Source organism: Phalacrocorax carbo, chromosome 28, assembly GCF_963921805.1.
Source record: "Phalacrocorax carbo chromosome 28, bPhaCar2.1, whole genome shotgun sequence".
Lineage (NCBI taxonomy): Eukaryota > Metazoa > Chordata > Aves > Suliformes > Phalacrocoracidae > Phalacrocorax > Phalacrocorax carbo.
In genome coordinates this window covers 907,133-920,969 of record NC_087540.1, presented here as the reverse complement: position 1 = coordinate 920,969, position 13,837 = coordinate 907,133, and the positions used below count along the sequence as shown (strand labels likewise).

At 63.1% G+C, this 13,837-nt stretch overlaps 3 protein-coding genes across 23 annotated transcripts in view; 1 reads left to right on the top strand and 2 right to left on the bottom strand.

The window, feature by feature from the left end:
* Window positions 1-1,351: 1,351 nt before the first annotated feature.
* LOC135317967 (tropomyosin alpha-3 chain-like) lies at window positions 1,352-3,841 on the bottom strand. The gene is made up of 3 exons (XM_064474705.1): window positions 2,365-3,841; window positions 1,863-1,992; window positions 1,352-1,449 (listed from the first exon to the last, which is right to left on the bottom strand). Exons 1-3 carry the CDS (start codon window positions 2,476-2,478, stop codon window positions 1,352-1,354), a joined length of 342 nt encoding a protein of 113 aa, XP_064330775.1. The 5' UTR covers window positions 2,479-3,841.
* Window positions 3,842-7,546: 3,705 nt separating this feature from the next.
* On the bottom strand, window positions 7,547-10,557 carry C28H1orf43 (chromosome 28 C1orf43 homolog). The gene is made up of 7 exons (XM_064475105.1): window positions 10,402-10,557; window positions 9,620-9,721; window positions 9,252-9,360; window positions 8,979-9,032; window positions 8,511-8,677; window positions 8,320-8,378; window positions 7,547-7,895 (listed from the first exon to the last, which is right to left on the bottom strand). Exons 1-7 carry the CDS (start codon window positions 10,468-10,470, stop codon window positions 7,697-7,699), a joined length of 759 nt encoding a protein of 252 aa, XP_064331175.1. The 5' UTR covers window positions 10,471-10,557; the 3' UTR covers window positions 7,547-7,696.
* Window positions 10,558-10,645: 88 nt separating this feature from the next.
* UBAP2L (ubiquitin associated protein 2 like) overlaps window positions 10,646-13,837 on the top strand; it is a 32,244-nt gene continuing 29,052 nt past the window's right edge. For 13 of the 21 annotated variants that reach the window (XM_064475101.1, XM_064475100.1, XM_064475091.1 and 10 more), the window contains exon 1: window positions 10,647-10,715. The gene's annotated coding sequence lies outside the window, so the exon portion shown is untranslated. The other 8 variants (XM_064475104.1, XM_064475103.1, XM_064475099.1 and 5 more) reach the window with 3 other exon arrangements.

The following is a 13,837-nucleotide window of genomic DNA, read 5'->3' as shown; positions in this document are numbered from 1 at the left end:
GGGCTCCGGCACCCGGTGGCTCTGCCAAGCCATGGTGCAGAGCGCCGCTGCCAGACGCCCGCTCCGCTGCCACGTGCTAAAACCTGCCCTTGCAACAGCTTTAGCCATTACTAAAACTCTCGGGTCTCAGTTAGGGCAGAAAATGCTGCTGTGAGCAGCGTTCCTCTGTGCCACAAGGGTCACAGATCTCCCCGAGAGCTCAACAAAAACATAACCAAGACCTGTCGCTGCCCTTGCTCACCACAAAGCCTGTTCGACAGCGCTTCAGGCACGCAGATAAAAGGGAAAGGGGCGCTGGGCTGCCACCCCTGCACCACCTCCCAGAAACCTCAGCAGCCAGGCAGGCACATGCCCCAGGGGTATGTTTGCTGGCGCGGAGAGGGTTGGCACACGCTCGGCACTCGGCCGGCCAGACGGCTTGGCTCGTCCCCCAGGGATGAGCTGGCGACCAAAAGGGCCTGACCCTGCGTGCTCCCGCTGGCTGGAAGGATCCGGGAGGCGGCTTGGATGAAATTCTGCTCATCCAACACTCCGGGGTGCGAAATCCCTCCTCCTGCCCCTCTGCTTCCCTGATGCCAGGGTGAACCTGGGGGAGCCCCAAGAGCCACCCTGAGTGGTGGCAGCCAGAAAAAAGGGGGCTCCAAACGCACAGAAAGGGATTGTTGCAAAGCAGGTGGGGATGTGGTCCTCGGTGCTGAGGTGTGACGGCAGGGAGAGAGTGTAAAAATGCCAGTGGGGAGTGATGGGAGGGAAGAAGGGTGCAAGAGAGGGAAAGGGCTCCCCAATGCCGCACTCAGCACATGCCGTGCTCCGGCGCAGGGCCAGCACTGCCGGCACACTCAGCCAGGGCCGGGACAGGAAGCCGCAAGCAAAGCCACAGGGTTGAGGAACCTCCCAGGGCTCAAGGAGCACTCGAGAGTTCCCGATTACACCCTGGCTCGCTCCCAGCTCCGAGCCAGGATGTGCCAGCGAGAGCCAGCCCAGGCGCCGTGCCGGGGCTTGGGGCGCTTCCCCATGGCCCATGGCCCGGCATCAGCAGCATAGCAGGAGGGGAAGGCTCCTGCCTCCAGGCTGGACGTCAGAGCTGGGCCCGTTGAGGGAGAGGAGCCGGGGGCTTTCTCTTGGCTCCCACAGGAGGGGAGGTCTGCAGAGCCCTGACGCTCGACCCCGGAGACATCGTGGCCCCATGGGGTGACAGCCCCTCCGGCTGCCAGATCCCGGCAGGTGATGAGCGGGGCCAGACGCGGTGCCACGTGGTGCCCAGGAGAGCGGCTGGCAGGCGAAACCCTGCACCACTCGCACCATTGTTTTCCTGGAAACAGTGGCCAACAATAGCTGGGCTGTGCCGTTGTCACGCTGCCCACGCAGTCTCCGCCTGCCTGTGGAGACGAGGGCTCCGTCCTTCTCTGGAGCTCGGCTCCTCCGACAGCAGTCGTGACTCAGAGCTTCCTGGGGACACAATCGGACCCCAAATCCCATGCTCGAGGGGCTGCTGGCTGCCGCCAGCCGCTGTGGCTCTGCCCTCAGCGTGGGGGTCCCCATGCCCTGCTCTGTGAAGCCTGGCTGCCCGGCCTGCTCTGACCCTGCTCTCAGGCTGCCCGGGCTGTCCTTGCCTGGGAAGAAGCTGAGACCACCCCCTCTCAGCATCCCTCTGTCCCCCGTTTGTCCGTGGGTGGCCTCCCCAGGGTCTATTCTTTCTGGGGTCACTCTCTGCTCCCAGACACCCGCACAGCTTTGCCAGGAGCACATTGAGCCTGACAGGGACCTTCCTCCGTCCCCAAGGCTGCAGGGAAGGGCTGCAGTCCACCAGGAGGGCGACAAGGGGAGAGTAGCCAACCCAGCTCCCACCCTGTGCCCCATACGTACGTCCGCCGCCTTCTTCTCTGCCAGCTCCAGCTTCTCCTGGGCATCTTTCAGGGCCTCAGAGTATTTGTCCAGCTCGTCCTCCGTCCCCTTCAGCTTCTTCTGCATGGCAGCGAGCTCATCCTCCAGCTGGAAGGGCAGCAGCAGTCACTGCATGTGGACATCCCTCTGGACCCCCACATGGTGGAAGAGCCCTCCTCACCCCATCCCAGGCTCAGCTCTGCCCCACAGCATCCCTCCTGCCCCATACCAGGGCCAGCTCTGCCCCACAGCGTCCATCCCTGTCCCACATGACAGCAGCTGGCAGGGGCTGAGCCCTGTGCAGTCCTTGGGATGCCCCATGGCATCGTGACACAGTCTTTGAGCCGTGGGACGGTGGCAGCTCTCACGCCCTTGTTCCCCTTGCCAGAGTCTGTGTTGGGTCTGGGCTCAGCATGGTCCAGGGGAGAAGGCATCCCCCCCAAACACCCCCAGGCTGGGGGCTTCTGCCGCCTACCCTACCTGCTTGCTCCGCTCTTCCGCCTGCTTCTGCTCGGCCTCCGCCTGCTCCGCCCGGTCCAGGGCATTCTCCTTGTCCAGCTTCAGCATCTGCATCTTCTTCTTGATGGCCTCCATCCTCAGTGGGACACGGGTGCCGGCGGTGGGGCGGCGGGCAGCAGGAAGGGCAAGGGGCAGGCAGGGCAGCAGTGCTGCCTGCTGCCCCGCTGCCCGGTTTATCAACTCTGCCCTGCCCACTGGTGCGGGGGCTTTGCCTTTCTTGGGCCGAACCGCCTCCCCACCTTCCCAAAAAGTCTGTGCTCGGGACCCATTGTCTGTCCTGGGGGGGTCTGGGCAGCCGCAGCCTTATTTGGGCTCCTAAGGACAGCTGGGGTGGTTATAAAAAGCAGCAGCAGGTCTGTGAGTGGGGGGTCCCACATTGTCCCAGCTGCCTGCCCCCGCCCCGTGCAATGGGACACCCTGGCTGGTGTCGCGGGGACACTGCGCTCCCACCTGCACTCCCTCGGGACATGCTGGGTGGGCATTGAGCTGGGTCCGTGCGGTACCAGCGGTGAAGCTCCCCCAGTTTGCACCCCGCTGGCAGCTTGGGATGTTTTGGTGGCCCCCAGGCTGACATTTACCCCTCCTCAGGGGCGGCATGGAAAACGGTGAGCTCAGCCTGGCACTATTTTAAGAGCAGGGACTTAGCAGCAGCCCCTGGCCCAAATTGTTTGGCTCAGCAGGGAGCAGTGGGCGAGCTGAGCCCAGCATCCAGGGAAGAGCCCCCCAGGAGCCTGCTGAGCCCCGAGCCCGGCTCTGGCCACGCTGGTGCTTGGCAGCAAGGCAGAAGATGCTGTTGGCAGCTGGAGGAGCAAATTCCCTTGGGGCGGGGAGGAATTCTCAGGGAGAGCGGCAGCACTTCCTACGCAGCCTGGGGATTAGCAGCCTCCTCGCGCTGGCCACAAGGTCCTGCCAGCCCCACAAGCCAGCTCGGGACGTCCCACGGTGGAGACCCACGGCTCCCACCCAGGGACGGGTTTTGGGGGCTGAGGGGGTCAGCACCCAGGGACTCCAGAGACAGAGACCGACCCCAGCGGCAGCTCCCGGCTCCCTGGGCAGGGCGCCCGGAGGGATAGTGCCCACGAAGGGCCCCGAGCGGCCGCTGCGCCTCCATACCCTGGGAGCCATAAATAACCCCACGCACTGGGGCAGTGGAGCCAGTGGTGGGCAGGGGGCCACGCGCTTTTGTCCTGGGATCATCCCAGGCGTGAGCGGGGGGGACAGGTGGTGCATGCTGACCCCACCACCATCCCAAACCTCTGCCAGCTCCTGGGGGTGGCAGCTCCCGGCTCGCTCTCCCCGGCCCCGCAGAGACAGGCGCGCTGTGGGCAGATGGGTTTTATTGCAGCAGCGAGAGGGTGGGCAGGGGGTGTGGGAGGGGGCACAGAGGGACCCCCCTGCCCACGGGAGGACACATGCAGCATCCTGCTGGGTTGGCGCTGGGCATCCCTGGCGCTGTAAGAATATGTTTGATATTTAGTTGGTTTTCCAATAAAACAACCTAATATCAAACATATCAGACAGAGGCAGGGGCAGATGGAGGTAGACAGGAGCTGAGGCTCGGCTCCCTGCAAGAGAAGGAGAGAAGGAGAGGCTGAGAGCAGGAGGTGGGTTAGCTCCTCGCTGTTTGCCCAGGCAGGAACCCCCAGGGCACCACCCGGGTGTCTGGAGCCCGCCTGGGCGGCTGCACCAGCATTTGGATGCTCCAGGATCTGGTGCCTGAGCAGGAGGCGTCCTGCAGCCGGGACGAAGCCGGAGCAGGGCAGTGCAGGCAGTCTCCTGCCACAGCACAGCGCGGCACGCCATGGCACGGCACGGCATGGCATGGCATGGACAGGCACGCCATGACATGGTGCAGCGCAGCACGGCAGGTAGCGCTGCCCACCCATGCCTGCGCACCCAGGGCTGAGGGGACCCCACGTCCGTCACTGACTTACCTGGGCCAGCTTGGGGGGCTCCTCGGCGGTCTGGCTCAGGGGCCTCCCAGCCACCATTTATAACCGCGCTCAGCTGCACGTGGTAGGGGCACGCAGCCGGTGAGCGCCCTGGCCCCACACATGTGGCCTCGTTCCCATTAATTACCACCCATCAACGTCCCCCTGCCCCCTCCGCAGACCCCCGCGCCCTTGCCACTGAGCACTGCCAGTCGATATGGGTCGATGGCCCCGCACTGCCTGCTCCTGCCCCTGGTCACACTCCGCCGTCATTAGCGGGGCCATCGATACTGGGGAGCCGGCCCTGTCCCGGCAGGCTCTGCGCCACTGAGGGGCTGCGCATGACCCTGCCCAAGGACAAGCCCTGGCTGGCGCTGGGGGGCTGTGCCCCATGTCCCCATCTCCTGTGTCCCTATCCCCTCGCTTTGGGGGAGCTGCTGGGACCCCCTGTACACAGGAACATCCCCTCCACAGCGCGGCCAGAGGGGGCGACCGCCTGTTGCCCTGCCCCGTCCCTCATGCAGATGCGGCCCTGCCATGCTGGGTGGTGGGTGACAAAGGCAGGACCCCAGACCCGCTCTGGGGTTGGCCGTTGGGACCTGGCTGGCGGTGTCTGGCCACGAGGACCCACGGGGTCTCTCAGGGTGCTGAGGGCATGTGTGTCCCCACACCACGCTGGTGCTTTGCCACAGCGGGACACGCTGACCTTGGCAATGGCATCGGCGGCTCTGCAGGGGCTCAAACTTTGAGGTGCCAATGGGGCAGGACATGGGGCAGCCAGAGCCCCGAGTGCCATGGGGGGGACAGTGGCACAGCCCCTGCCCAACTGCCTGCCTGGGCTGGGGGACCAGGGGCTCCAGCCCCATGGGGGTGGCAGCAGGACGGCAGGGACACATGTGGCAGCATTACGGTGCTGCGAGCCAGGGGCGCGTGTGCTGCAGCGGCTGATGTGATACAACCTGACAGCTGAGCTAATGAAGGGCCGTGGGCAGGGGGTGCCGGCCCGGCGGCCCCCAGCCCTGTCAATAAGCAGAGCCAGGGCAGGCGCTGATGGGCCCTGGGGCCGGGAGACACCAAGGTCGGGCACAGGCAGCGGGGACGGGAGGTGAGAGATGGGGCCCCCCGAGTCAAGGAGCAGAGAGGGGTTCAGGGGTGGCCAGAAGGTGAGTGGGGCCAGGGAGCATCACACCCAGCCTGGCCGGGCTCCTCTCCCCGCCGCTGCAGGGTCATGCCACACGACATGGGACAGAAGCAAACATCTGATTCTGGCACAGCACGGCAGGACCCGTGCCGGGAGCCGGACACGGCCACGGAGCACGCAGGGCTGGCAGAGGCACGCTGGCCATGCTGCCATCTCCTGGTGTGGCCACGGCCTGGACCGCGTGTGCAGGATCCGGCACGTGTAGGGTCGCAGGCCAACGTTGCCAGATCCGTGCCAAGGCAATTGCGCTGGGCTGCCCCTTCCCTCCACCTCTGCCCAGGGCTGTCCCACGTCCCAGCACGCAGCAGACGCAGCCCCCCTCTCGCTCAACGTGTTTTATTCTCAGCCAGAAAGCTGGGAGATGCCAGGCCGGTGCTGAGTCCGCCAGGTCGGGCACTCACAGCCGCTCCACGTAGGCGGCTTTCCCGAGCTGGCGCAGCTCCTGCTGGTGCTTGTCCTGGAGGAGCCAGTGCAGGACAGCTCAGCGGATCTGCTGGGCACAGGAGCTGGTGCTGAACCCCACCATCCCAGTTTGCTGCCACTGGGAGGCACGGTCCCCCAGGATGCGGTACTGGAGCGTGACCAGGGGGTCACCACCCAACCCTGGCGGCACAGCGCCGGGTGCACCTGCCCATGCCCAGCCTCACCACCGCCTGCTCCTTGCTGGCAAGCTGCAGCTCCAACTTTGTTCTCCGCTGCGGCGCCCCGCGGCCCATGGCGCAGATCCTCCCTCAGCACCGTGGGTGCCCCCGCACCGCCTGCCCGCAGCTGCGGGGACATGGGCTGGGCAAGATGGGGTGCCAGGGGGTCACCGGCACCTGCCCCCCACCTCACCCCGTGCCAGGGCTCCTCCTCACCTGCTGCCCCCCAGCACAGGGGGTTCAGCCCCCAAGGCTCCCTTTGCCTCTCCAGCAGCCTTGCCCAGGCTCTCGCCTTCACCAGGACCTGCAGCCAAAGCAACCTATTTCAGGGGTCCAGGGTTTAACCTGCATGAGGGGGATGTCGCACGCCACCGTCCTCAGACGCTGCCAGGAGGACGGCCACCTCCCCAACCCCTGCCACGGCCGGTGCCACAGGGACCCCTCAACCACCCTCCGCACCAGCCCCACCGTTAATGGCGCCCCAGTTACCGGGGCAGCAGCGCGAGGATGGATGCAGCCCTGGATGTGGCAGGGAAGGGCTCCCTGCGGTCAGAGGCTGACGGCGCGCATCCTGCTCAGGGTAACTGTCATTTTATTAAACAGCAATTAAAAAGAGTGCAGAGGCCCAGGTGAAGGGCAGGGGTCCCCGCCCCACACGGTACACGCTGCGGTGACTGGTGAGCAGCGAGTGCTGCCGTCAGCCTGGCAGGACGCAGACATCAAGTTGGGGGCCGTGAGCTTTCGGCCCCGGGGGCTCAGCAGCCGCTGGCACACGAGGTGCTGGTGAGAGTGGGAAGAAACAACCCCTTGGCAGGACAGACAGGACGTTCGAAGCTGGTATTTGTCTGCCCAAGATGTCCACAGCAGCTGAGAACTGGCCACTGAACTATTTACACTCCGTCCAGGCACCCTGGTGCATGGCCTGGGCACGCAGGCAGGCTGGGCACGCCCGGCTGAGAGCTGCTGGCAGCGACAGTGCCACAGGGAAATGTAGAGCGTTCACCCTTTGGAAAGAACAGATGAGCGGCTCCAGAGCCTGAGACCCACACAGACAGGATGGACAGACGGCATCAGCCCTGCCAGCCGTCACAGGGGAAGAGGACAGGTGGAGGAGAGCGCTGGCTGGGATCGATGTCTTTTATAAATAAGCTAAAGCTAATCAGAGTTTATTCGCAGGGCCAGGGCTCCAAGACATTGCTGGACTCAAAGCCTCAAGCCTGAAGCGTGTCCAAAGCCCGCCGCAGAGGAGGCCGCTTGGGCCAATGCCCTCTGGGTTCAGCAGGCGGGTGCACCGCTTTGCAATGGGCTCCTGGCAAGGGCCGAGCTCCACCAGCTGAAACGGAGCCTCTGCCGAGCGACGACCTCCAACATCGTGCAAGAGAGAGACCCAAGAGCGCAGCCGCTCCCTCCCAAGGCTGTCTGCGCGCCTAACTGTGGCCAAAACCTGCCCAGGACACCAGCTGCACCCAGCAAGGGGCTCTGCTCGTGGCAGGTCCCTGGAGCAGTGCTCCCTGCGCGGCTCACAGGGTGCTCTCCAGCGTGTTGTAGTTGTCCTTGAAGCTCTTCAGCTCCAGGAAGTGTTTGGCACGTTTGCTCTTCTGGTTGGAAGGCAGGTAGGTGACCTGGATGGTGGCAGGGTTGGAGACTTCGGGGGAGAGGGTGAGGTCCTTCGCTGCTGACTGGTGCTGCCGCTGGCTGCTGCCTCCCCGGGCCTTGGTCCTGCAGGGAGAGGAGAGGTACCGTCACAGCTGCCACCCTCGCCACAGGAGCCGCTCAACCACTGCACCCATCTGTCCAACACAAGGCAGATCTGCCCTCAGGACGATGGTGTTTGCTGCGGTTTTGAAAACCAAGGCTGGGGCTTCTGCAGGTGCCAGGCCTGGAGCCCGCGCAGGGTCCCCGGCTCAAAGTGGCCAGCACAAGCAGGAACATGGACTGTGACCAAGTATCAAACCCAAAAACACATTAACAGACAGGCTGTAAGGAGTAAGAAAACCTGGAAGGACAGACAGGCGTGAACAGCCTGTGTCTCAGAGGCTGGTTTTTGCCCCAAAACCCATCTCTGTTCATACCTTCACGATGGGCTGCCGGGGCCAAGAAGCCACCACTGAGCCCAGCCACGCACCCGGGCAGTAACACTTACATGTTTGCCAGCTCGTTCAGAGCATCCTGGTACTGCAGATATTCCAGTTTCCCAAAGACCTGCACACAAAGAGAAAAAACCATGGAAAACCCAGCCAAGGTGACAGCGCAACCTCAGCCCAGCCATCAGACTGGAGCGTAGCAACACCCCGTGCTGCTGCCGGGGCTGGGCGATGCAGCGCCGGCGCTTACCCCAGTGCCGTAGCGGGCACTCTCGTACCCATCCAGCAAGGTGTCAATCAAGGCTTTGCGGATGCCTTTGAAGGAGGTGCTGGAATTCCGCAGTTCCAGCAGGTAGGCACAGAAGTTCTTCCCTATTAAAGACTTTGGGTACCGGCCTTCTGTGTGAAACGGGATTTCTGGAAAATAAAAAGGCACAACGCAACCAACTGAAGTGCAGGTAAAAATGCTTGTGTTCACCCACGGACAACGTCAGAAGTTGGCAGCTTATTAAACCTCCCACCACATCTGCTGCCTCTTTGCTGACTGCTCCCAACGCATGAGCAAGGCAGATCCTTGGGCCACCAGCCCCAGATGGGATAAGTGACTGCTATTTGCAAACAAGGACCTTGAGCCTTATCACAAGGCTGCTGGCCAACACGTCACACTCCTATTTCCTCCACCCATGGTGTCTCTCCACCCTTCCCCGAGCTCCCTTACCAGATGTTCTGATCGCATCCAACGCCTTCATCCTGTACAGGTAGTTATAGCAGCCTGGCAAAGAGAAAACCCAAACTGAAAGCTCTGCAAAACCTGGCAGCGGGAGGGAGGTGGGGAAAGCAGGCAGGACAAGAGTGCAGAGGCATCATCTTGTGTCAGCTTGCCAAATGTGATGTTGCAACGGGACAGACAACAGGAGAGGCCAGCGAGGCAACTCAGCCCCGGGGGAACGACCTGCTGTAGCAGGATGAGCACTGGAATGAGAGAGGGTACCTTGTGTCTCCAGCTGTAGAAGCCTGCTGTCGTCCTCAGCTAACAGCCGGGGCTCGTACTTGATGTCTTGTACCCTTGACAGACGAATGTCGATTTCTTCCTTTAAATCCTGCACAGGAGGAAAAATACCCAACATTTATAGAGTACTTCCTCTGTTTGTGAGATCACAGGGACAATATCAGTGATATCCTGGGGCCCCTCTGAAATAAACCCGTTCCCACCCTAGGTGCCCATCCCCACACTGAGGTGGCAGCTCCTGGAAACATCCAATTCTGGAGCAGACCCTGCCTGCCCCTCCGGGCGCGGACGGGTCTGTGAGCGCAGCGGAGGGAGGGCACATCCCCCACCGCGGGGCTGCGTGCACCCACCTTGGGCGCATGCTGTCCGACAGGCACATGGGGGCCACGGCGGGACTTCATGGCGAAGCGCATGATCTGGCGTTTCACAAAGATGAACAGCAGCACGAAGACCTGGACCGTCACAGTGCGGATGGGGGTTAGGCACACCGAGCAGCACCCCGGGGGTCTCATGGCCAGCCTGGCTGGGCACAACCCCACTGACACCCTGTTCCCAACCCGTGGACACCCCAGGCCAAGCAACCACAGGCTCCTCCACCAAACCTGGCAAGCACAGGGGCTCCTGTTCAGCTCATCAGGAGCCCCATGGACGCCCAGGCCAGCCCCACAAACAGCCCAGCCACCACAGATGCTCCTAATTATGTCCTCTCCCTACCCCACAGATACCCGGACCCCACGAGCACTCCAGCCCAGCCTTATAAGGGCCCTGAGTCCGGCTCTAAGGGAGCTCCCCAGGGATACTCTGGGACGCGTCTCGCTGGAGCCTTATGGACACCTCGGGTGCGCCCTCACAGGGAGCCCGCGAACACCCCGGGACCGGTCTCACGGGGACCCAGGCCCGGCCCCAGCCCCACGGACGCCCCGGCCTCACGGGGAGCCCTACGAACACCCCGGGACGGGCCTCACAGAGATCCCAGCCCCACGGACGCCCCGGGCCCGGCCTCACGGGAGCCCTACGAACACCCCGGGACGGGCCCGACAGGAACCCCAGGCCCGGCCCCAGCCCCACGGACACCCCGGGCCCGGTTCCGTAAGAGCCCCCTTCCCCGGTCCCCCGGGCCGCGCCGGCTCACCAGGCTGCCGTAGGCCATCACCAGCACCACGTTGACCCCCGAGAGCCAGTTGCTGCTGGCCCCCGCCATCCCCGGCCCGGCCCGGGGCCGCACAACATGGCGGCCGCCGAAGCCGCTCCGCGCCCCCACCACGTGACGCGGCGAGGAATCACTCTCACGTGACGCGGCGCGCCGCCGCGCGTCACCCGCTCGTGCCGCCAGGAGAGCGCCCCCCCGCGCGTCACGTGGGTGAAGCCAGGCTGGCCCCGCCCCCGCGCCCTCGTCACGTGATGGGGGCGGGCGCCGCTGGTAGTTGTCAGTGTGGTGAGACCCAGGTAAAGTTGGCTGCGCGGAGGCGGCGGCGGCTCCGGTAACTGCGCGCGGCCCCTTTAAATCCCGCTCCCCGGCCCCCCCCGCCCGCCCCCCCCGCGCGCCCCTCGGTCCGCCCGACCCCGCCGCCCGCCCGGCCCCGCCGCGCCGCCGCGCTCCGGGGGCGGCCGCCGCGCCCCGCCGCCGCCGGGCCCCGCGCGGCCTAGTGGGCCGGGCTGCAGCCGGGGGCTGGCGTAGCGCGCGGCTGCCGCAGGTGAGGGCGGGCTGGAGGCGGGCGGCGGGGGGGGGGAAGGGGGGGGAATGGCGGCCGCGGCCATGAGGGCGGAAGCGGCTCGCGCTCGCCCGCCTCCCGGGTGCGGGCCCGGCCTGGCGCCGCGCCGCCGCGGGGGCTCCCGGCCGGCCCCGCGGGTCCCGCCGACCCCCCCCCCACCTCCCTCCGCCCAGGCCGCTCGCTCGCCCCCATTGTGTGCCGCGGGCCGGGCTCGCTGGGCCGCGGGGCCGGGGCGGCTCCGGCCTTGCCGTGCTCCCGGGGCCCGCCCGGCCCCGCCGCTAACAATGGGGGCCGCTCCGCCCGCTCCCGCCGCGCTCGCGGGCCTCCGCGCGTACAAGCGGCCCCGCCTCCGGCGCCCTTTCGGCGGCGGCGCCCCGGGGCCGTCACCGGCGGCGGCCCAGCAGTGCGGGCCGGGCCCCGCGCGAACGCTCGGGCGGCGCCGGTTCGGTGGTCCCGGAGCAGTCCCCGGCCGCGGGCGCGTGCCCAGCGCGAGGCCCTGCGCGGCGCTCGCTTCCGCCCCGGTCCGGGGCGCCCCGGCGGCGACCGAGCCGGGGTCCTCTGATGGCCTATCTGGGGGTACCCCCACCTCTCCCCCACCCCCCAAAAAAAAATATCTTGTGCTCTGCACGCACCGGCGGCGCTGGGTTTGCAGCTGCAGTGTGCTCCGGAGGAAAAGCCACGACACCGGTAAAGCGGCCCCCCGTGTTGGGCTCCTTTGGGTGCTTATTCTGTCCCATATTCTAGGAAAATCTTTCCAAAACCTTTCCCCTCTGTGGTCCTTTCCTTCGGAGTTTAGGAGCCTTTTGCACGTGTTATTTAAGCTTTGTCAGAGGGGGATGGAAATACCAATTTTCTGTATTAACAGATCAGGGAAACTGAGGCTGGGATGTGCCGGCATTCGCCTAGCATCAGCTGGCAGGCCTGACGCAGCCAGGGATAGCGGATGTGACTGACAGATCCTTGTTCTAAAATTGTAACTTACCTGAAATTTCTAATAAAATGAACCGTTCGTTACGTTTCTGTATCACCTCTTTTTCCGGAGACTCCGCACTTCACGTTTCATGTAGCCAAGACTCACTCCTCTCTAGACGTGGAAGGCGAGTAGCGGTGTGCTCAGAAAAGGAAAAGGGGTAACGGCAAAGCACGTCATGTTAACTTGCAGCTCCTTTCAAGACAAGATGTTGTAACCTGTAGCTGCGGAGCTTTTTGTTTTCCCTAAATTCTGTGCGAATGTATCATTTTCTGTCTTGAAACAGAAGCGTTCGCCTGGTTTAATGCGGTTTGTCTGGTATGGATCAGCCACGATTTGCTTTGGCTGGAGTTGCCCTTTTTTATCATATCCTTCTTGGTGAATATTTATGGGTTTATATATGCACTTTTGGAAGAAGAGAGAGAAAAAAAGAGGGGGGCGGTGGGTAAAACACTTCTGATGAAAACTGCTTTGAACTGGTAAACTCTTATTCCGCACAGGGCCTGTTCAAGTGTCAGGATAACCAAGATTTCCAGTCAGATGTTGCCCGTGAGCCGTACTGAAGTTACAGGACTGAGCAAGAAATTGGCAGCAGCCAAGTCCTCTTCCCTCAGTGCAGCACCTGGGGTGTTGTGTGAGGACACCTGCTTACCCTTAGCAGGGTCAGGGCCTGGCTGATATTTCTCTAATAGATGTTTTTCTTGTGGTTTTACATGTAAAAGAAGAAATAATCATGATTTAATTGTGGCAGAAATGCAGCTGGGCAGAGCGGTGCGTGGCAGCTATTGAACAATGCCCAGCCACTGCACAAAGGTTCGGGGCGGCAGGCTGCTGGAACTGTATCCTATTGAAATTGCAGATTAAGTTACTGCAAACACGCAGGATTGCTTCCCTCTGGGCCTGCAGGTCTGCTGCCAAATTGGTTTAATATGACAATTTGTTTGTGCGTGAAACACTTGGAGCTGGAAGAGACGTAGTGGTGGAGAGCGAAAATAAATACCGTGCGGACAGAGCCCGCGTGGAGCGTGGGAGGGACGGCTGCGTAGCCCAGGAGGCTTTGTCTGCTCTGCCTTGGGTGAAGTCCAGGTTTGGTGCTCTTCCTTAGATCTGCTCAGTGTCACACGCACCTCGGGGGCTTCTGGTGACTGGACAGGTAGCTTGGATTGTTTCCTGATAAGAAACGGCACTGTATAGCTGGAAAACTGCGTCTTTAAGTTGCCGCGAGGCACGGGTGGCCCCAAAGGGTGAACTTCGGAGGTTTTGTGGGAAGCTGCGGGAGCAATTGCATTTGAAAACTTGCCTACAAACGCACGCTTAGAAGCTGACGGGAGCAGCAGCGTTGGCGTGTGCATCGAGCCCTGTGCTCGTGGACTTTGACAAGAGACTCCCCAGTTCTTCCAGGGCTGTTTGCTAATGCTGTTTCTGAGCTTTCCCTGCTATGCGCTCCAGGTCTTGCTCTGTGCTGCCATGTTGGTGTTCACAAGCAATGTTTCAGATCCCATACTGAAGGTTGGATTTTCCTTTCACTTGGGTTTCCTCCCCACTCTTACGCTCTGTCTGCGGGCTCCTTCCCTTGTCCCGAGCATCTGCCTGCAGGACCAGTACCTGGAGCAGACCCTGCTGCTTTGGAGGAAGGTGTCGCAGTCTTGTTAATATTTCAAAATGGGAAGTTTGTGATTATTGAGATTTTGGGGGTCAGAAGCAGCAAGTCCCGCTGATGACTTGGGATGTGCCTGGCATCTCTTGTGTCTGGGAGACGGACAGGCGGGATGAAACAACTCGGTGCTGATCCCATTCTAACCATCCGGGTTGGGCCAGAAGCCCAGTCTGAGGCGATAAAACTCCGTTTGCTTTGGACGCTCCATGGCCTGATGTTTTGCCTCAAG

Excerpts from the sequence above, each read along its gene's own strand:
- LOC135317967 (XM_064474705.1), bottom strand. The coding sequence starts at position 2,478 with ATGGAGGCCATCAAGAAGAAGATGCAGATGCTGAAGCTGGACAAGGAG. Across the intron at positions 1,993-2,364 it reads CGGAAGAGCGGAGCAAGCAG|CTGGAGGATGAGCTCGCTGC; the intron begins GTAGGGTAGGCG and ends CTGCCCTTCCAG. Across the intron at positions 1,450-1,862 it reads GAAGAAGGCGGCGGACGTAC|GAAGCTCTGAGTCACGACTG; the intron begins GTATGGGGCACA and ends TTGTGTCCCCAG.
- C28H1orf43 (XM_064475105.1), bottom strand. The coding sequence starts at position 10,470 with ATGGCGGGGGCCAGCAGCAACTGGCTCTCGGGGGTCAACGTGGTGCTG. Across the intron at positions 9,722-10,401 it reads TGATGGCCTACGGCAGCCTG|GTCTTCGTGCTGCTGTTCAT; the intron begins GTGAGCCGGCGC and ends GTGACGGTCCAG. Across the intron at positions 8,379-8,510 it reads GTGCCCGCTACGGCACTGGG|GTCTTTGGGAAACTGGAATA; the intron begins GTAAGCGCCGGC and ends CTTTGTGTGCAG.